Genomic DNA, 21,386 nt, shown 5'->3' on the forward strand with positions numbered 1-21,386 from the left:
GTGCTAGCTACTTTGTGAGGAGCTAGGGCTGCAGTAATGAAGAAGAAAGACAAATCCCTGCTCTTGGGGGTACTTCACTCTAAAAGAAGACATGGAGAATAAAGTAGATTTTTACAATGTAACATGATGAAGATTGTAATGGAAGAATTGTAGCATGATGTGAGAAGATAGAGGAAGGATTATATATTAATTAGCTAGGACTGCCATAACAGAATACTATAGAACTTAACAACAAAAATTTACTTTCTCACAGTTCTAGAGGTTGGGAGTTCAAGATCAAGGTTGGCTGAACTGGATTCTCCTGAGGCCTCTCTTTTTGGCTTGCAAATGGCTGCATTTTCACTGTGTCCTCACATGTCTTTTTCTCTGTGTGTGCACACCTGGTGTTTCTTCCTCTTCTCATATGGATGTTAGAGAAGACTGGAGATAGTGTGGGGGCTATTAAAATCAAATAGACAAGATGGTAGTGGGAATGGAGAGAAGTATAAAGAATTGAGAAAGTCTCAGGATATAGAATTGAGAGGACTTGCTATTGGACTGGGAAAGGAGGAAAAAACCAAGGATGATGCTTAAGTTTCTGAGTTGAGCAAATGGGTGGGAAGTTAGTGCCATGCCCTGAGATAGGAAACAGAGAAGCAGATGTTCAGGGAGAGGGGAGGATGGTGAGCTCAGTTTTCAATATATTGAGTTTTAGGTGGGTTACTTATAAAAGTAAAGATACTCACAGCCTTATCAGCTAGTTATTTCAATCCATGTTTTATAGAAGAGATGGGGGGGTGGGGCGGGGAAAACTCTGAAGTTTCAAGAGGTTGAGTAAATTGTTTTTTCACACCCAAGTTTATCTGACTGCAAGGGCTATGCCTTTTCTACTATAGCCCTCAAATTTTTACCCAAACCTCTGAGAGCCAGATGGGCTTCCCTGGTGGCTCAGATGATAAAGAATCTACCTGCAATGTGGGAGATCTGGGTTTGATCCCTGGGTCAGGAAGATCCCCTGTAGAAGGGAATGGCTATCCATTCCAGTATTCTTGCCTGGAGAATCCTGTGGACAGAGGAGCCTGGTGGGTTATGTGGTCCATAGAGTTGCAAAGAGTTGAACACTACTGAAGCAACTTAGCATGCATGCATGCAATGAGTGGGAGGATTATTCCAACTATTTTAGGGAAGAGGTGGGGATTTCCAGGATTGGGCTGCCATCAACTTTGTGGTCTTTGATGGTTGGCTTTGGAACTGTCATGGTGCCTGTAGGTGTGTCATTTAGCTTACCATTGTGTTACAATGAGTGTATACTTAGGCTCAAGGTCTAGTGGAAGTCAACTGATCTGCCATTTTGGACCCATTTGGTTCTAATCAGTTTATGTCCTGTCCCCAGGCTAGGTAATTCTTTCAAAGGTTCTGCCCTGCCCCCTTCCCTCCTGTTTCAGTGTGTGCCGCATGCTAAGTTGTTGCAGTTGTGTCCAGCTCTTTGCAACCCTAAGGACTGTAGCCTGCCAGGATGCTCTGTCCAAGGGATTCTCCAGGCAAGAATATTAGAGTGGGTTGCCATTTCCTCCTCCAGAGGATCTTCCTGACCCTGGGATCAAACCCAAGTGTCTTATGTCTCCTGCATTAGCAGGCAGGTTCTTTACCACTATCACCACCTGGAAAGCCCAAGTATCTCATAATAAATGCACATACTAATACGTCTTTAGTGAATTATGTGAATTTAACATTAAGTGGGATAAAGAAGAACCATGATTAGTCTCATAATAGTTCAGGGTAGGTTTTTACCACCAAATGGATAGAATAAAACCTTTCTGTTTCTTACAGGGTATACTGGATTTTTATATTGTGGATAAATACATATCTTCTAGGATAATGCAATATCATGGAAATCAAAGGAATATAGTTTCAAGAGGAAAGTGGTGGTCAGTGGCGTCAGATGTTACTAAGAGATGAAGGGCAAGGTTTGAAGTAAGGTCATTAGACTTGGTGATCAAGAAGTTAATAGGGACATCTCAAATTCCCCTGTGGCCCAATAGTTAAGAACCCTCACTCTCACTTCTGAGAGCCTGGGTTCAATCCATGGTGGGGGAACGAAGATCCTACAAGCTGTGCAATGCAGCCAAAGAAAGAGAAAGAAATTGCTGGTGACATTTTCAAGAGCACGTCCTTTGCTAGTATAAAGTAATGAGAGCACAAGACAACTCTTAAGGAGTTAAAGAATAAGATAATCTATATACCCATAGGATTGTTAAAATTAAAAACACAACAAATAAAGAGTATTGGCAATTAGAGCAAGTCACACTTCCATTCAGTGCTGGTGGTAGTGCAAATTAGTTTAAGCATTTTGGAAAACTGGCAATATCTACTAAAGTTGCTTATTTGCATAACACATGACCCAGCAATTCTGGTTCTAGAAATGTGTTCAGCAGAAATGAATGCATAATGTGCTCCAGAAAGCATGCACAAGAATGTTCATGTAAGCTTTGTTTTGGAGTTCTGGTAGGTTCATGGATTATATTATAAAAAGTTACAAATAAATAAAAATTGCCTACATGGACTGTTGTTGGCAGTTGGACATGAACCAAGGATTGTAATTATTTCACATCTGTGCACTGAGGTCCATAAGAAAGGGGAAAAGTGTAAATTGTTCATGAGAATGGACCCTAAGGATGTACTACTCAGCTCACCCTCTCTGTACACCAGTGCAGAATCAAATCTTGTAGTTTTTTAGGTAAAGTAGAAAAGGATAGCTTTATTACCTTGCCAGGGAAAGGGAGACACAAAGGCTTCTGCCTCAAGAAACTGTGTGTCTCAACTCAGAAGAATTTGATGAGGTTTTTGAAACAATGGTTCAAAGGTGGGGTCTCTGTCAAGATTCAGGTATAAGCAGGACTTTGTTGTTGCTGTTGTTCAGTCGCTAAGTTGTGTCTGACTCTGTGTGACCCCATAGAGAGGTAGCACGCCAGGCTTCTCTATCCTCTACTATCTCCCAGAGTTGCTCAAATTCATGTCCATTGAGTCAGTGATGCTCTGTAATCATCTTATCCTCTGTTGCCCCCTTCTCCTCCTGCTCTCAATCTTTCCCAGCATCACCGTATTTTCCAATGAGTCGGCTCTTTGCATCAGGTGGCCAAAGTATTGGAGCATCAGTCCTTATATTGAATATTCAGGTTTGATTTCCTTTAGGATTGACTGGTTTGATTTCTTTGCACTCCCAGGGACTCTCAAGAGTCTTCCCAACACTACAATTTGAAAGTATCAATTCTTTGGCTCTCAGGCTTCTTTGTTGACTAGGAGGGCTACTTCACTTCTTTCAGGGGATTCTTGTCAACAGTAGTAGATATAATGGTCATCTGAATTAAATGTACCCATTCCTGTCCATTTTAGTTCACTGATTTAGTCCACTGATTCCTAAGATGTCGATGTTCACTCTTGCCACTTCCTTCCTGACAGTGTCCAATTTACCTTGAACTGTGGACCTACCGGTCCAGCTTTCTATGCAATATTGTTCTTTATGGCATCAGATTTTACTTTTTCCACCAGACACATCCACAACCAAGCATCGTTTCCACTTTGGCCCAGCCTCCTCATTCTTTCTGGAACTATATTTCTCCACTCTTCTCCAGTAGCATATGGATATCTAGCAACCTGGGGGGCTCATCTTCCAGTGTCATCTTTTTGCCTTTGCATACAACAGTATGGTTGGGGTTCTCCAGGCAAGGATACAGAAGTGGATTGCCATTCCTTTCACCAGTGGACCACATTTAGTCACAACTCTCCACCATGACCTGTCCATCTTGGGTGCCCTTGCACTGCATGGCTCAGAGCTTCACTGAGTTATTCTGTGATTGTTGATTTCATTCTAGTGATTGTGGGATTATAGTTCTTGCTTCTCCTGTCTGCCCTCTGATGGATGAGGACAGTAGGTAAGCTTAGTCAACAAAAGAATTCAAAATGCAGTACTTCAGTGCAATCTCAAAAACGACAGAAGAATCTCAGTTTGTTTCCAAGGCAAACCATTCAACATCACAGTAATTCAAGTCTATGCCCCAACCACTAATGCTGAAGAAGCTTAAGTTGACTGGTTCTATGAAGACCTACAACATCTTCTAGAACTAACACCAAAAAACAGATGTCCTTTTCATCATAGGGGACTGGAATGCAAAAGTAGGAAGTCAGGAGATACATGGAGTAACAGGCATGTTTGGGCTTAGAGTACAAAAAAACAGGGCAAAGGCTAACAGAGTTTTGCCAAGAGAACATACTGGCCATAGCAAACACCCTCTTCCAACAACACAAGAGATGACTACTCATGGACATCACCAGATCAATATCATCAATACAAAAATCAATACCAAAATCAGATTGAGTATATTCTTTGCAGTCGAAGAAGAAGCTTTATACTGCCAGCAAAAACAAGACCTAGAGCTGACTGTGGCTCAGATCATGAACTCCTTATTGCAGAATTCAGACTTAAATTTAAGAAAGTAGGGAAAACCACTAGGCCATTCAGTTCAGTTCAGTCACTCAGTCGTGTCCGATTCTTTGTGACTCTTTGCGACCCCATGAATTGCAGCACGCCAGGCCTCCCTGTCCAGCACCAACTCCAGGAGTTCACTCAGACTCACGTCCATCGAGTGAGTGATGCCATCCAGCCATCTCGTCCTCTGTCGTCCCCTTCTCGTCTTGCCCCCAATCCCTCCCAGCATCAGAGTCTTTTCCAATGAGTCAACTCTTCGCATGAGGTGGCCAAAGTACTGGAGTTTCAGCTTTAGCATCATTCCTTCCAAAGAAATCCCAGGGCTGATCTCCTTCAGAATGGACTGGTTGGATCTCCTTGCAGTCCAAGGGACTCTCAAGAGTGTTCTCCAACACCACAGTTCAAAAGCATCAATTCTTCGGCGCTCAGCCTTCTTCACAGTCCGACTCTCACATCCATACAGACCACAGGAAAAACCATAGCCTTGACTGGACGGACCTTTGTTGGCAAAGTAATGTCTCTGCCATTCAAATATGACCTAAATAAAATCCCTTACAGTTATACTGTGGAAGTGATGAATATTCAAGGCATTAGATCTGATAGACAGAGTGCCTGAGGAACTATGGACGGAGGTTCTTAACATTGTATAGGAGGCGGTGATCAAAACCATCCTAAAGGGAAAAAAATGCACAAAGGCAAAATGGTTGTCTGAGAAACCCTTACAAATAGCTGAAGAAAAGTGAAAGGCAAAGGAATAAGGGGGAAATATACTCAATTGAAAGCAGAGTTCCAGAGAATTGCAAGGAGAGACAAGAAAGCCTTCTTAAGTGAACAATGCAAAGAAATAGGAAAACAGTAGAATGGGCAACACTAGGTAGAGATCTGTTCAAGAAAATTGGAGATATCAAGGGAAATTTTCATGCAAAGATGGGCACAGTAAAGAACAGAAATGGCAAGGACCTAACAGAAAGAGAAGATATTAAGAAGGGGTGGCAAGAATACACAGAACTATGCAAAAAAGGTTGTAATGACCCAGACACCACAATGGTCATAGGATAACCAAGATGGTCACTCATCTAGAGCCAGATATCCTGGAGTATGAAGTCAAGTGGGCCTAGGGAAGCACCACTACAAATAAATGAGTGGAGGTGATGAAATTCCAGCTGAGCTATTTCAAATCCTAAAAGAAGATGCTGTTAAAGTGCTGCACTCAATATGCCAGCAAATTTGGGAAATTCAGCAATAGCCACAGACTGGAAAAGGTCAGTTTTCTTTCTAATCTCGAAGAAAGACAGTTCCAAAGAATGTTCAAACTACTGTACAGTTGCACTCATATCACATGTAGCAAGGTAATCTTCAAAATCCTTCAAGCTTCAACAGTACATGAACCAAGAACTTTCAGATGTACAAGCTGGATTTCAAAGAGGCAGAGGAACCAGAGATCAGATTGCCAATATCTGTTGGGTTATAGAAAAAGCAAGTGAATTCCAGAAAAACATCTGCTTCATTGACTACACTAAAGCCTTTGATTGTGTGGATCACAACAAACTGTGGAAAATTCTTCAAGAGATGGGAATACCATACCACCTTACCTGGTCCTGAGAAACCTGTATGCAGGTTAAGAAGCAACAGTTAGAACTGGACATGAAACAACAGACTGGTTCCAAATCAGGAAAGGAGTACGTCAAGGCTGTATATTGTCACCTTGCTTATTTAACTTATATGCAGAGTACATCATGTGAAATGCTGGGCCGGATGAAACACAAGCTGGAATCAAGAATGCCAAGAGAAATATCAACAACCTCAAATATGCAGATGTTGTTGTTGTTGTTCAGTGGCCCTGTCATGTCCGACCGTTTGCAAACCCACAGACTGTAGCACACCAAATCTCTCTGTCCTTCACCATCTCCCAAAATTTGCCCAAGTTTATGTTCATTGCATCAGTAATACCATCCAGCCATCTTATCCTCTGACACCCTCTTCTCCTTCTGCCCTCAGTCTTTCCAAGCCTCAGGGACTTTTCCAATCAGTCAGCTGTTCACATCAGATGACCAAAATACTGGAGTTTCGGCTTCAGCATCAGTCCTTCCAACATGTGTTCAAGGTTAATTTCCCTTAAGATTGACTGGTTTGATCTCCCTGATCAAATATGCAGATGATACCACTCTAAAGGCAGAAAATGAGGAGGAACTAAAGGGCCTCTTGATGAGGGTGAAAGAGGAGAGTAAAAAAGCTGGCCTAAAACTCAACATTCAAAAAACGAAGATCATGACATCTGCTCCCATCACTTTATGGCAAATTTATGGGGAAAAAGTGGAGACAGTGACAGATTTTATTTTCTTGTGCTCCAAAATCACTGCAGACTGTGACTGCAGCCACGAAATTAAAAGACACTTGCTCCTTGGAAGAAAAGCTATGACAAATCTTGACAGTATATTAAAAAGCAGAGACATCACTTTGCTGACAAAGATCCTTATAGTCAAAGTTATGGTTTTTCCTGTCATCATGTACCGTTGTGAAAGCTGGACTTGAAAGCTGAGCACAGAAGAACTGATGCTTTTGAATTGCGGTGCTGGAAAAGACTCTTGAGAGTACCTTGGACTGCAAAGAGATAAACCAGTCAATCCTAAAGGAAATAAAACCTGAACATTCATTGGAAGGTCTGATGCTGACACTGAAGCTCCAATACTTCGGTCACGTGATGCTAAGAGCCAACTTATTGGAAAAGACACTGATGCTGGGAAAAGATTGAGGGCAAGAGGAGAAGAGGCTGACAGAGGGTAAGATGGTTGGATTGCATCACCAACTCAATGGAAATGAGTTTGAACAAACTCCAGGAGATAGTGAATGACAGGGGAAGCCTGTAATGGTCTAGTCCATGGGGTCACAAAGAGTTGGACACAACTTAGCAACTGAACAACAGCCTTCTTTCTGATCAAGCTCTCACACTTGCGTATGACTACTGGAAAATCCAGTAGTCACAGCTGCTGGTTTGAAAAACCATAGCTTGGACTAGATGATCCTTTGTTGGCAAAGTGATGTCTCTGCTTTTTAATATGCTGTGTAGATTTGTCATAGTTTTCCTTCCAAGGAGCAATTGTCTTTGAATTTTATGGCTGTAGTCGCCATCCGCAGTGTTTTTGGAGCTCAAGAAAATAAAAGCTGTCACTCTTTCCACTTTTTCCTCTTTTTTTTTTTTGCCATGAAATGATGGGATTGGATGGCAAGATGGGAGTGTAACTTGATTGCAACCTTCAGATGAAAACCACATAACTGCACTGCAGTGGAGAGAGACTGTGGGTCCCTGCTGTGAATCTGCCATGCCAGACCTGGACTGACCTCCTCTAGACTTCTTTTACAGACTTCTACAAATTTCAATTAAATTGCCCATTTAATCTAGTCAAGACTGATTTCTGCTATTTGCAACAAAAAGTGCTGTGCTTAGTCATGTCTGACTCTTTTCGACCCTGTGGACTATAGCCCACCAGGCTCCTCTGTCCATGAGGGTTCACCAGGCAAGAATACTGGAGTGGGCTGCCATGCCCTCCTCCAGGGGATCTTCCCAAGCCAGGGATTGAACCCAGATCTCCTGCATTGTGGGCAGATTCTTTACCATTTACTGTCTGAGCTACCAGGGAAGCCCAAGGATACTGGAGTGGGTAGCTTTCCCTTCTCCAGAGAATCTTTCTGACCCAGGAACTGAACCGAAGTCTCCTGCATTGCAGGCAGATTCTTTATCATCTGAGCTACCAGGGAATGGCACAGGATTCATGGTTTTAACTCAAAATTTGATATTCCTTATTTTACTTACTCTAAGCCTTGTTGTAAATAAATATTGACCAGAGTATACATAATATTTTATCTTATCAATGATTTTAAAATACAGAATAATCAATGATCAAATATCAACTAGAAGTGTGGACAACTGACCACGTTTCTCCCAGAGGTAAATGTCAAGAAATAAAATGGAGAATCAGGAGTTATTGTAAATAAGACAAGCAATTAAGAAACTAATAGACATAGCAGTTACATGTAAGTTGTGAACTTTAATTGGGTCTTGACTTGCTACAATTTTACTTTTTGAAAATAATTGGGAAAGTTTAACTATTGTATAGGTGGATGTTAAGGAATGAATGTTAATTGTGTAATGTACAATTAAGGTATTATAGCAGAGAAAAATGTTCTAATTTTTTTAGAGAAGAATACTAAAGCAATTGGGCTTCCCAGATGGTGCAGTGAACTCAAGAAAATTCTTTATTTCAATATTGTGGCCTCAAATTATCTAATTGGTCTATTTCTCTAATTACTTTTCCCCCTTCCCTTAAAATGTAAACTGGAAGAGTGTGATGAACATGGCGGTCAAACTGTGGAAGAGTTAATCAGAGTCCTGTGGATTCTAGTACTGGCAAGAGAGAATTCAGCGTGGAATAATCTCTAAGTGTCTGGCCAAAGCTGAAGTCTGGCTAGCCTCCATGTATGCTGTGAAAATTCTCTGGCTGCAGTCCTGACGTCCTAAACATCTGAGGTTGCATCATTTTTCCCACAGTTGCTTCTGGACTGAATGTCGACAGCATATGATGTAAACAGGTCAGGATAAAGTGTAGAAAGTGTCTTCAGATTTTCTCTCCTTTCTTTCTCTCTGTTTTCTCCCTTTCTTCCTCCCTCCCTCACTTCCTTTTTCTCTTTTTCCTCCTTTCCTTCTCACTCTCACCCTCCCCCCTCGTTTTCTCCCTCCCTCTCCCTCCCTCTCTCCTCCTTCTCCCCTCCCCAGCTTCTTCCCACCCTTCTTTCTTTTGTTTGTTTTGGAAATTCAGGCTTACACAGTTTCAAGACAGATTTTGCCCAAGGGTTTTTCAGTTTCCTGAAGGGTAGAAAGAGTATAAAGACTTGTGAAAAAGACCATTGGAGAAGTAATACAGCCAAAGAGGCAAAAAATTCAGTTAGTGGTAGAATGTTTACTAGTATTTTTCTGTGCTGCTTTGCTATGAACCCTTTCTTCCCTGAAGCCCTCACAGGTCTTCAGCCTGGATGGTCAGTCAAGAGGTCTCCTGTGCTTGTGTTGCTTAGGTGGAATGGCAGTAGGGACATGGAACACGAGCTTTCTCTAACTGTAGTGAGTGGGGGTTACTCTCCAGTTGAGGTGTGCAGGCTTCTCAGTGCGGTGGCTTTTCTTGTTGCAGACCAGGGGCTCTAGAGTACAGGTTCAGTAGCTGTGGTGCATGGGCTTAGTTGCCCCGGGACATGTGGAATCTTCCTGAACCAAGGATCAAACCTGTGTTCCTTGCATTGGCAGACAGATTCCTAACCACTGAACCAGGGAAGACCTAGAAAATGTTTTTAAAGGAAGCTAGAGGCAAATTTCTCCTAGAAAACTTAAGGAAAAACAATCTTTGAACTTCTGTCTATGACTTCATTCATTTCTTTCCTACCACTCAGTTTCTAAGTCTTATCAACATTTATTTAAAAAGTAATCAAACTCCATCTTCTAATAGCTCACGATTCTTTTGACTCTTTCTTAGTATGTGGCTATTCTGTTTGAAACAAAATCCAGATAGACCACGATTTTGCATCTGAGCGTCAAAGCAAGGGGGTAGAGCTGGAAATTTGAGGTCTCTGTAATTGGAGATGGTGAATATAATGTCTCAAGAGCTTTGATTATAGAGGCCTCGGTATTCTGACAAATCTGAGAATAAAATATATATGAAAACTGTTTCTTTTGTGTCTGACCCAGCACAGATCAACAGGTGAATTATATTTTACAGATAGAATTAAGGCAGTCCTACCGGTGTACCAGCAGATGCATGGTTCAAGGACATTGGGCATTCTGGAGAATTCTCTTCTGCTCTTTTATTTGAGAAACGTCTAATGCAGAACTGGTTAAATCATTGCTTTTCTGCCTTTATTCGACAGACTTTTCCCTAGTATCAGCTTACTGGTAAGAAACCTGCACTGAAATTCTACTTTCCTTGGCCTTCCCTCTGTTGAACTTTGTTGAACAGAATGCCTGACTCCTGCCTGACTTGGCTCTCTTCATCTTGGCTCAGGCTGAAGCAACTGGACAGCTTGGCTCAGAGTCCAGGGGGTTAGAGACTGCAACCTCGTGGCCACCCTGCCTCTCCCTCACATGGGCTGTTCCTGCCTAGTCTGGTTGGTGAATAGTTCCTGGCAACTGCCCCAGAGAATAGAGCCACTAACAATAGCAACTCTCTTTTTAGCTCGAATCTCTTGGTACTTAGGACTGTGAACTTAGGAAAACCTAAAATAACCTATGTAATTACAGTGGGTTACCCTAAGAGTCTATTTCTGCCATTACCAACTCAGGATGTCACTCCAGAAGATATTTAGCTGCTCGTAGTGGAAAGAGTACTGGGCTTATGGCCAGACAGACCTAGATTCAAAAACGAACTTGGCTATTTACTAATTTTATGACATTGGGTAAGCCGCTAATTTGAATCGGTTGGAACTGAATGAGTGCCCACCTATACATATAAATGCTTGGAAACCTGCAGTGTTAAACCAGTGTTTAACAAGGTTAAACCATTGCTATTGGGAAATGGGGATAAAGTTTTAAGAAAAACTTAAACCTTCAAGAAGCAGATGAATCAACTTACCCTCTGTTTCATACCATAGTGTAGCATTAGTCACTTCATCTTGTCCGACTCTTTGTGACCCCATGGACTGTAGCCCGCCAGGCTCCTCTGTCCATGGAATTCTCCAGGCAAGAATACTGGAGTGGGTTGCCATTTCCTTCTCCCATTCCATACCATGGTCAGTTTTAAAACTACAGGTTGTTTCCACTTAAAGGCAGTCTTCCCCCTTTGCTTATGACACAGTTGGAAATGGGGGAATGATTTGGCAGTTCCTTTCATATCAAGGAATGACAAAGGAAGAAGATGAGTCCTTATACCTAATTAGTACAGGAGTGTTATCCACTTATGTGGTAACTGTGCCAGCAAACTGGCTTTCTCTGAAGTTTAGCCATTGTTTTACTTAAATTTTTATCTTATGTGTAGGAAAAGAGATTGGTTCTTCAGAGTTAGATATATTTTTACACTTTCTCACTACTCTTGTATAAACAGAGCAGGACCCTGTTTGTAGAGGACCCTGTTTGTACCTGCTGGGTACAAATCCTTTCCTTGTTTCTTGTTTGCAGGAAATAAGCTTCATTCAACCTCCTCAACCTTCCCTGGGTTCCAAAGGGCACATTCTAACAGGCCGATAAACAGGAAAGGGAGGGAATGTAGGAAAAAAGGAGAAGTCAAGAAACAGTAGAGCAGTCCTGGTGCAGGCTCCTGGTTCCAGCCAAAAATGGTTTCTCTCGGGTCAAGAAAATGAAGCCTGGTTCACTTTCTCCAGGGACCACCCCCTACCCCTGCAAGCCAGATGGCATGGCCAGAAAAACAAAAATAAAAACAAGAAAGCTCTGCCTGTGGATTTTACCACCTTGTAGTGGGCTGCCGTCTATGGGGTCACACAGAGTCGGACACGACTGAAGTGACTTAGCAGCAGCAGCAGGGGTCTTAATGGGCTTCCCAGGTGGTGCTAGTGGTAAAAAAAAAAAAAAAATCTGCCACTGCAGGAGACACAAGAGACGCAGGTTCAATCTGTGGGTCTGGAAGATCTCCTGGAGGAGGGCACGGGCAGCCCACTCCAGTGTTCTTGCCTAGAGAATCCCATGTATAGAGGAGCCTGGCAGGCTATGATCCACAGGGTTGCAAAGAGTTGGACATGACTGAAGCGACTTAGCAAGCATTCAGGGGTCTTAATAGTTTTCCTGGCCTTATAATAAATTACCACAAACTTAGTGGCTTAAAGCAACACACATTTATTACTTCATAAATTCCATGGATCAGGAATTCAGAAATGGCTTTGATGGGTCCTCTGCTCAAGATCTCATAAGGCTGCGATCAACCTATAGGCCAAGCTGGTGTCCTCTCCCAAGCTCAAAAGGCTTTTTTTTTTTTTTTTTGCCATGAGGTTGTAAGATCTTAACTAAAAGACCAGGGATAGAACCTGTGCCCTCCACAGGGAAAGCCTGGAGTCCTAACTACTGGACCACCAGGTTAATTCCCAAGCTCAGAAGGCTTTTGAAAGGATTTAAGTGGCAGAATTCATGGTGCCTCTATCACAATGGTTTCCTTTACAGCACAAATCACATTATTTTACCAGTGAATTTCTGAACAGAAAGAACTCACTGTAGTGGTCTGACACATAATTATTGAATGAATAGTATATGGTTATGGTATACATGGTATATGGTTACTTGAGACCCATATTATTTTCTTATTGATTTGTTAGCAACTTGAGGGCACAACCCTGAATCGTTTGTCTTCCTCCAACAGAGTCTAAGCCAGTGCGTGCTAAGTGGCTAAGTCGTGTCCAACTCTTGCGACCCCATGGACTGTAGCCCACGAGACTCCTCTGTCCATGGGACTTTCCAGGCAAGAATACTGGAGTGGGTTGCATGCCTTTCTCCAGGAGATCTTCACGACCCAGGGATCAAACCCGTGTACTGTCCCTGGTCTGGTGGCTCCTGCAGTGCAGGCAAATACTTTCCCGCTCAGCCACCATTGCTCAAATCTCATTTCTGTGGGGGGAAAAAATCAGGTGCAACAACAAAGCCCGGAGCCTGAGAGCAAGGGAGGATCTGGCAATACTGAGTAAATTTGTGAGAAGTTACACTGGAAGGACGTAGGAGAGACCGATAGCAGAACTCGGCCACTTAAAATCCTACACGGCTGTACCTCTGCAGGTGACGTATGAGGCTTCAAGCAGCAGAAGCTATGTTTCTCGCGAGAGGAAAGACGGACCGCGAGAAAGTCTGTCCGTGCCCCGCCTTCCTTGAGCCCCACCCACTCCCTGTCCTCACTCCCACCTTGAACCAGCTGCGTGTGACGTCTTGACGCGTGCGTGGCCGTGGCGTAGGAGGCGGGCCCGCGACGCGGCGCCGGAGGAGGAAGTGGTGGGGTTGTTGCTCCTTCTGCGCCCGCTGCTGGCTCTGGGGGCCCGGAGTGGGGCCACAGTCGCCGCCGCTGCGTTCGCGCTCTCCAGCTGTTCCCCTCCATGTGCCCGGGCTCCGTCGCTCCCCTTCCTCAGGCCGCCGCTTACCCCGGGGTCTATGGAAGTAATGGAAGGACCCCTCAACCTGGTGAGTGCCCCACAGAGGGTTGCGTCGGCTCTCGGGCACCTTTGCCTCAGGACCCCGTGTCGGCGTGCAGCTGACTGGAGGCCGGGAAGCTGGTGTGGCGCGGGTGATCCTAAAATCTGGGGGGCGCAGACAGGCTCGGCCCTACAGCGGCTCCAGCCAAGCAACCGCAGAGGGTCCCTCGGGGATCCCCGGGAAGCTCCTGCCTCCTGTTCCCGCCGCCTTCAGGCGCCCCCTACCCCAGGGCCCTGGGCGAGGGGCTCCCACCAACGAGGGCTGCCACCTCTCCAGACCGGAGGAAATGCCTCCAAGCGCCACGTAACCACCTCTTTGCAGCCTGGAGAGACACTGAAGCCAGCTGGGGCAGAAATGGTGTGTGATACTGGTTCTAACTTCTAACACAGGGTCTGAAGTCTGAGCGTCCCCGCTGTGGAGAAATCATAACCTCTCACCCCCGTTTCCCTTCACCCATTTCTCACCTGTGTTCACATGCATGAACTGAGGCTTTCTCAACTAAATTAGAGACAGCTGGAGAGAAAAGACAGGGCAGTGCCTGTTTCTAGCTCAGTTTCATCACTAGGTATCATGCAAGTATGGTAGATGTTTACCTTTCTCAGAAAAAGCATTGATAGCTCATTATTATGTTTTTAGGCACCTCAGGTGTAGCGATTTTAAAACAAGAAACACGAGTTTTTTTCCGCCTGGCCACTGTATCTTTTGGTTTTCCAGAGAGGGTGTCTATTTTGGATACAAAAGTTAGATTACTTAAAGTTGTAGACAGACAAGGTAACTTTTTTCAATTCAACTACGATAGTGGGTTTGAAAAAAAGAACGTATGGAAAATTATTAGTTTCTCACGTTGGAACCCTGAAAACACGTGTGGTGGGAGAGCTCTGGGCTGGAATCAAACCATTCTGTAGAGAAGCAGTACAGCCTGGTGGATTAAGAGTATAGATTCTGGACCTAAACTGCTTGGATTTGAATTCTGGGCAAATTAGTTGATCTCACTCTTTGTGGTTTGTTATGAGGATTAAGAGAGTAAATAGAAGTGAGGAGCCTAGAACAGTACCTGGTATGTAATGAAGTGTAAGAGTTAGTTACTACAATAATCAGACCAAAACTCTTAATTTAAAAATCTCACTTGGACTTGAGCTTAAAAAGTTTAAGATTCTAGGACCTAAAGCTATGGTTCCCAGATGGCTGGTGCTAGGTTAGCTGCTATGAGAAGTGCTTTCCAGTTTTATTGTTGAGCCCTGCCCCCATTGGCAAGAGTTGTTTACACTTTAAAAGAACCAGACTAGATTTGTGATTTTTTTTTTTTTAAAACCAGGGAAATGTCTTGCACTCTTCTTGGTTTTAAGGTGACATATACTTGGCAGTGAAATATAATGGATGGCTCAGTACTGAAACTTCACAGGAAATTTCACAGAATAATTATTTCTAATTATTATTAGAAATAACCAGCAGTTCACAAAGTGCTTCAAAGTTCAGGTGTCCTTGCAAAATGACCATTGGTTCAGTTCCAGTTAACTTCACTTTATTTGGCTGCTTGCTTCAGCATAACCCCAGCCAAATGCCCCACTAGTGTGTGGTAGCTTAGGAAAAGACTGGAACTGGGTGAAAATTTAGATGGAGCAGCAGAATCACCAGTTTAGGAAAAATTAGTTGACTTGCCAGTGGTATTACCTTTTTATAGAAGAGAATTTTGAGTAGTCTTAGGAGTCTAGCATAAATCCATAATCCAACCATACAGTTTATGTGGACAAGTATCAAAAATTTGGCATCTTGAATTCTTAAGCCATTTGAGATTTGAAAGATTTAAGTTTTAGGTCTAGTTGTTTAATGGAAGAGAACAATAGAACAGAAATTAACATTTACTTGAATCATTTTAACTATGCTAAGTATCAGTGTCTGGCCTCTGAATTTGTTGTCACTCAGTTTTAAAAGACAGATTTTTTTCATTTTCTGTTGTACTATATCCTTGTAGCTTATATGTTTTATGTGGTTTGTACCCCTTAGTTCCCTATCCTGTCTTGCCCTGTCCTCTTCCTTCTCCCTACAGGTAATCATTAGTTTGTTTTCTGTATCCAAGTCTGTGTTTTTGTTATTGAATATATTCATACATTCATTTTTTTCCTTTAGATTTCACATGTAAGTGATGTCACAGTGTTTGTCTTTCTCTACCTGACTCATTTCACTTATACCTCCAAGTCCATCCATTTTGCAAATGGCAACATCTCATTCTTTTTTATGGCTGAGTAGTACTCCATTATTTGTGTGTGTGTGGTGTGTATGTGTTGATATACATATCTATATATACATATACACATACATCACACCCTTTTCTATTCATTTGTTGATGGGTATGTTGGTGGCTTCTGTATCTTGGCAATTGTAAATAATGCTGCTGTGAGCATTGGGTTGCATGTATCTTTTTTCAAATTAGTATTTTCATTAGAAGTCTGAATTTTTTTTAAGACAGTCACATTCTTTTATGCCAGCCAATATTCATTCTAGTATCCAGCAGATTCAACATGAGAAATACTTCTCAATGCTATAATTCTGAGTGCCTTTGAGCATCCCATTAGTCTGTACAAGCTTTTTCTAATGACATCATAGTGTATTCCAAGTTGATTGCATAAGGACTTATTACAGTACCTAGATTTATAATCATGTGTCCTCAGAGCATCCTTGAAATTAAGTAAGAATTGCTTCCCAGCTTTACAGATAAATAAGCCTAGACAAATTAAGTAGATTAGTGACTCAAATACATTATGGAGCTACCTTATGTTGATATCATGACTTCTTTCTAGTAATTCTTCTGTCTTAATATACTTAAAATATTCATTTCAATATGGCCCTTATCTATATTGAATTACAGATTCTTTGTCAATATCTAGTGGCTTTGCTCTAGTGCATGGTGCTAAGTCGCTTTAGTCGTGTCTGACACTATGGACTACTGAGCTCCTCTGTCCCTGGGATTCTCTAGGCAGGAAAAATACTGGAGTAGGTTGCCATGCCCTTCTCTATTGGAATTTTCCAACCCAGGGATCAATCCCAGGTCTTTATGTCTCCTACATTGGCAAGCGGGTTCTTTACCACTGGCGCCACCTGGGAAGCCCTCCTCTGCTTTAGTATTTCTTCCTTTATGTTAGATTTGCAGTATGAATTTGTAGGCCTATTTCCTCACAGTGATTTTTAAGATATGGAAGAGACCAGCTTGAAATCGTCATTTTAACATATAGTACGAATACTATGTTCTAATGTTCTGGTGTTTGAAGTTGGTCAGAAGGAAAATAGGATGAATTGTATTTACCTTGGTAGTGGGGAATAACTAGTCTTTGGGCTCTGAATAAGTTTTTTTTTTTTTTTCCCATAAATCTTCAATATGGAAAATTGTAACTTATAAAATTACTTAGTGTATATTTAGGCGTTTCTTTCCTTACACTTAATTTTGGTGATGCAAGTGCTAGTAGCAAATGTCAAAACTTATGTGAGGTAATTGCTAGTTTTTTGTTTTTGGTCTATTTGGGAATGATGTCAGACTTTAATTTACATATGGCTGTGTTGCTCATGCTTTGCTTACCTACTCTGCAAACTCTAAGGACAGAGTCCATGTGACTGTGTGACCACAATTGTGTTCTTTGTGTTTGGCCCTTTTAAGAGTGCTGAGAATATGTTTGTTGAGAAGCTGAACTGATCTTTAGAGTGCTCAATTCTTCTCATCTAAATAAAGAGAGACATTACTTTGCCAACAAAGGTTCGTCTAGTCAAGGCTATGGTTTTTCCTGCGGTCATGTATGGATGTGAGAGTTGGACTGTGAAGAAGGCTGAGCGCCGAAGAATTGATGCTTTTGAACTGTGGTGTTGGAGAAGACTCTTGAGAGTCCTTTGGACTGCAAGGAGATCCACCAGTCCATTTTGAAGGAGATCAGCCCTGGGATTTCTTTGGAAGAAATGATGCTAAAGCTGAAACTCCAGTACTTTGGCCACCTCGTGCAAAGAGTTGACTCATTGGAAAAGACTCTGATGCTGGGAGGGATTGGGGGCAGGAGGAGAAGGGGACGACAGAGGATGAGATGGCTGGATGGCATCACTGACTGGATGGACACGAGTCTGAGTGAACTCTGGGAGTTGGTGCTGGACAGGGAGGCCTGGCGTGCTGCGATTCATGGGGTCACAAAGAGTGGGACACGACTGAGCACCTGATCTGATCTGATCTGATGGTCCAAAGGATGGCCTTGTACGTATGGGGTCTTTGTAAATACTCCATGTTAATTATATTGACAATAAAAATAAAATCTTGCCCTGAAAAATATCAAGGAAAATTTCATCTTGTCACAGCCTAGGCTAAGCTTGGTGGAAGCACTCTGAGGGATGGCAGTAGAGCACTAAGACTTAGCCAGTAATTACAGAGGCCTGGGGTTGGCAGCAGGCACTTACAAATATTATTATTTTGTTTTCTCAGTAGCTGTATGAGATATTTAACATTTTTACAGATGAAATCTCGGAACTGCAGAGTAAGTGGTGATAGTTGGATTTGAAAGCAAGATTCTAAATAAAGTATCTCATCTTTCTATTAGATCATGTTTGCCCATTTGTTTTAACTGTGATCCACAATAAGAAATTTTTACTTAATGACAGTACACACATCCCTAAGTGTATATTACTTCAGAGCTTGGTTCCTTATGGATGTGTCTCTTGGAATTGTGCAAAATGCAGGGATATTCATAAATTTAACCCCAAGTAAGACAAAAATGTAAAAAACTGAAACAGTGCTGTGTATGTGTATATAGTATTGTATATGATATACTCTGTTGTGCTAGTCTCAGTTGTGTCCAACTCTTTGAAACCCCATGGACTGTAGCCCTCCAGGCTCCTCTGTCAGTGGGGATTTTCCAGGCAAGAGTACTAGGGTGGGTTGCCATGCCCTCCTTCAGGGGATCTTCCCAGTCCAGGGATTGAACCCAGGTCTTCTGCATTGCAGGCGGATTCTTTTATTGTCTGAGCTACCAGGTAAGTCCAAGAATACTGGAGTGGGTAGCCTATCCCCTTTTCCAGGGGATCTTCCTGACCCAGGAATCGAACTGAGGTCTCCTGCATTGCAGGCGGATTCTTTACCAGCTGAGTCTGTATAGTGTTATATATGATGCACTCTAATATTTACTATTAGAGTTTTTTAAATGCTGGTTGTGACCCACAGATTGATTTCAGGACTCACTGTTGGTTTTCATCCTGTAATTTGTCTTCACAGCAGATGATGGCAGTTCTTAAAAAAGGGGTGGGCGTGGGGGACAAGGTAAACTGAAATCTTGAGGAAGCAGAGAGATGCAGCAGACTGCCTGTGGGAGAAAGTGACTTAAAATCAAAAAGGTCTTCCTGGACCTCTCTAACAGTTGAGCAGTTATCCTAAGTACAGTTCATTATATTAGTTACACAGTCGGTGTAGTACTTACAGTTAGGGGATGCTACTTTAGAAGCATCATAGTAGACTCATAGTAAATTGATTTGGAAATGGAGACTCAATGACTTTTCTCCTTTGCTGTCCATTGAGGACACTACCGCAAGGTTCAAGAGTACATTAGATTTTCCTCTGCCAGTTTATTGTGTTTGGTAATGGTATTCCTTTTCTTTTCATCTTTATATACAGTTTTCCCCAAGGACACAAATAAATAAATGGAAGTTTAATAGAAAGTGATACTTTTTTTTCCTTTGGGAAAGAACACAGTATGAACCTGTAGTTTTAAGGCAGTTAGCATGTAGTTCTTGGTGAGGGCAGTCACTTGGTAATCTAGCTGTAGTTAGGATTTTTGTTGTTCACAGGTGATGGAAATCCATTTCAAATTAGCTTAAATCAAAAGGGATAATTTATTGAAATCAAAAGGTGGGTGTAAGGCACCTGAAGGTCTAGGTGTTAAGACAGCTTCCACTGGATAGTGCACGGATTCAGTACCTGGTTGGGGAACTAAAATCCTGCATGCCATGCAGCATGCCTCCCCTCTCCCCTTCCAAAAAAAGAGAAACCTGCAGGAGAAAGGTGCAGGAAGGGCAAGACTACAATGCAGGTGAGTCTAAGAACTTACAGGACCAGGGACTCTTAAGATAATCAGGTTTTTCTACTCTGCCTCATCAGACTTTATTGCTTTACTTCTCTCTCCAGATTCCAAATCTACATTTTCCACCTGGCTAGTTATAACCAATTAAAACTTTCTTGATGTACCCTCTGGTCCTAAGTTTGAAAATACGCTGGAATGGTTTCTTTCAATGTCTAGGGGACGAGGTAATTTATAAATACAGCAAGTTCCATGGGGATCATATTGATTGTATAGGAAGAACAGTTCACAGGGTGGGGGTGGGAGGAATTGGTACAGGGCACATGGAATAAGGGGGCTTCCCGGGTGGCTCAGTGGTAAAGAACCTGCCTGCCAGTGCAGGAGCCATCGGAGATGTGAGTTCGATCCCTGAGTTGGGAAGATCCTCTGGAACAGGAAATAGCAACCCACTCTAGTATTCGTGTGAGGATAATCCCATGGACAGAGGAACCTGGTGGGCTAGGTGGGGTCGCAAAAGTAGGTGGGCTTCATGGGGTCACAAAAGCATTGGACACGACCGAGCACACATGCGTGTAGTAAGATGTTACTACATCTAAAGCTGTTTTACTTTTTATAAAGGCTTTAGAACATTTTGTGATATTGTGCTTTCATTTTTACTCAGTAGGGAGTAGGAAACTGCTGGTTAAAATGTCCTCAAGATTGGATGGATGAAATAGTGAATGAAGTAAATGTACCACTGCCTGGTTTTCTTGTGCTCAGTATAGGTGTATATACATATGTATAGTTGTTTATTTTAGATTTTGATGCAAAGTTCTATGAAATACATTAATGCTTGCTTGGCATTTCAGAATCTTTGATTTTGTCACCAACCCTCAACATAACCTCTCTCATTCTTCCATCCGACTAACTGTTCATTGACCCATCAAACACATGAGCAGTCACTGTCTTATCAGGTAATCTGGACATCAAAGATTTGACAAAGTCCCTGTACTTACAGAACTTTTATCCCATTCTGTAGTTTTCGTCTGTTGTGTTCTCTTTCTCTGTTTTCTTCAGCATCTTAAGCATAGAGTTCCTTGCTATTCCAATACCTGGGTAATCTCTGGTTCTGTTTCTCTTGTCTTCTGTTTTTTGTTAGTGCCATTTTCCTGCTTGATGTGCTGGTAACTTTATTGTATATTACACATTATGGATAATGTGTTATGGAGATTCTGAATTTGTTATTTTCCTCCAAAGAATGTTGTTAATAGCTTGTTCTTCTGGCTGACAATTAAAATGCTAGTGGATCATCTTGATTCAGTCCAGGCTTGATTTTAGGCTTTACCACTGTGGGTCTGTTTCAGTTTTACCCATGATGCCTAGAGTGTGGTCCTTACTCACAGGGCTGGACTTTTGAGGTCTCAACTCAGAGTCCCAAGTGTTCACCAAAGGTAATACTTTCTCTCGACCCAAACTGCAACCTATCTCCCCAACATTGTGTGGCTTCTGAATTCTTTGCTAAGAATTTCTTCTCAGCTTCCTGGAGTTGGGTCCTGTTCACGTACAGCTTGGATGTTAGCTAAGCATCTGAGAGAGTCTTTGATGTATACTTGTAGGGTGTCTTCATTGCACTTCCCTCTAACCCTGCACTCCTCAAAATCTAGCTTTTCCTTCCAGTTTCCATCTCCTTAATCCTTCAAGCTTGGCTTCAACAGTAGGTGAACTGAGAACTTAGAGATATACA

At 42.3% G+C, this 21,386-nt stretch overlaps 1 protein-coding gene across 2 annotated transcripts in view; it reads left to right on the forward strand.

Moving 5' to 3' along the window:
- Positions 1-13,311: 13,311 nt before the first annotated feature.
- Positions 13,312-21,386, forward strand: part of NRBF2 (nuclear receptor binding factor 2) — a 29,637-nt gene continuing 21,562 nt past the window's right edge. The window contains exon 1 of one of the 2 annotated variants that reach the window (XM_006054764.4): positions 13,312-13,613. In XM_006054764.4, the coding sequence (XP_006054826.1) occupies positions 13,584-13,613 (30 nt within the window). In that variant the 5' untranslated portion in view covers positions 13,312-13,583. The remainder of the gene's footprint in view (positions 13,614-21,386) is intronic. The other variant, XM_006054765.4, reaches the window with a different exon arrangement.

The sequence above is a fragment of the Bubalus bubalis genome, chromosome 4, assembly GCF_019923935.1.
Source record: "Bubalus bubalis isolate 160015118507 breed Murrah chromosome 4, NDDB_SH_1, whole genome shotgun sequence".
Lineage (NCBI taxonomy): Eukaryota > Metazoa > Chordata > Mammalia > Artiodactyla > Bovidae > Bubalus > Bubalus bubalis.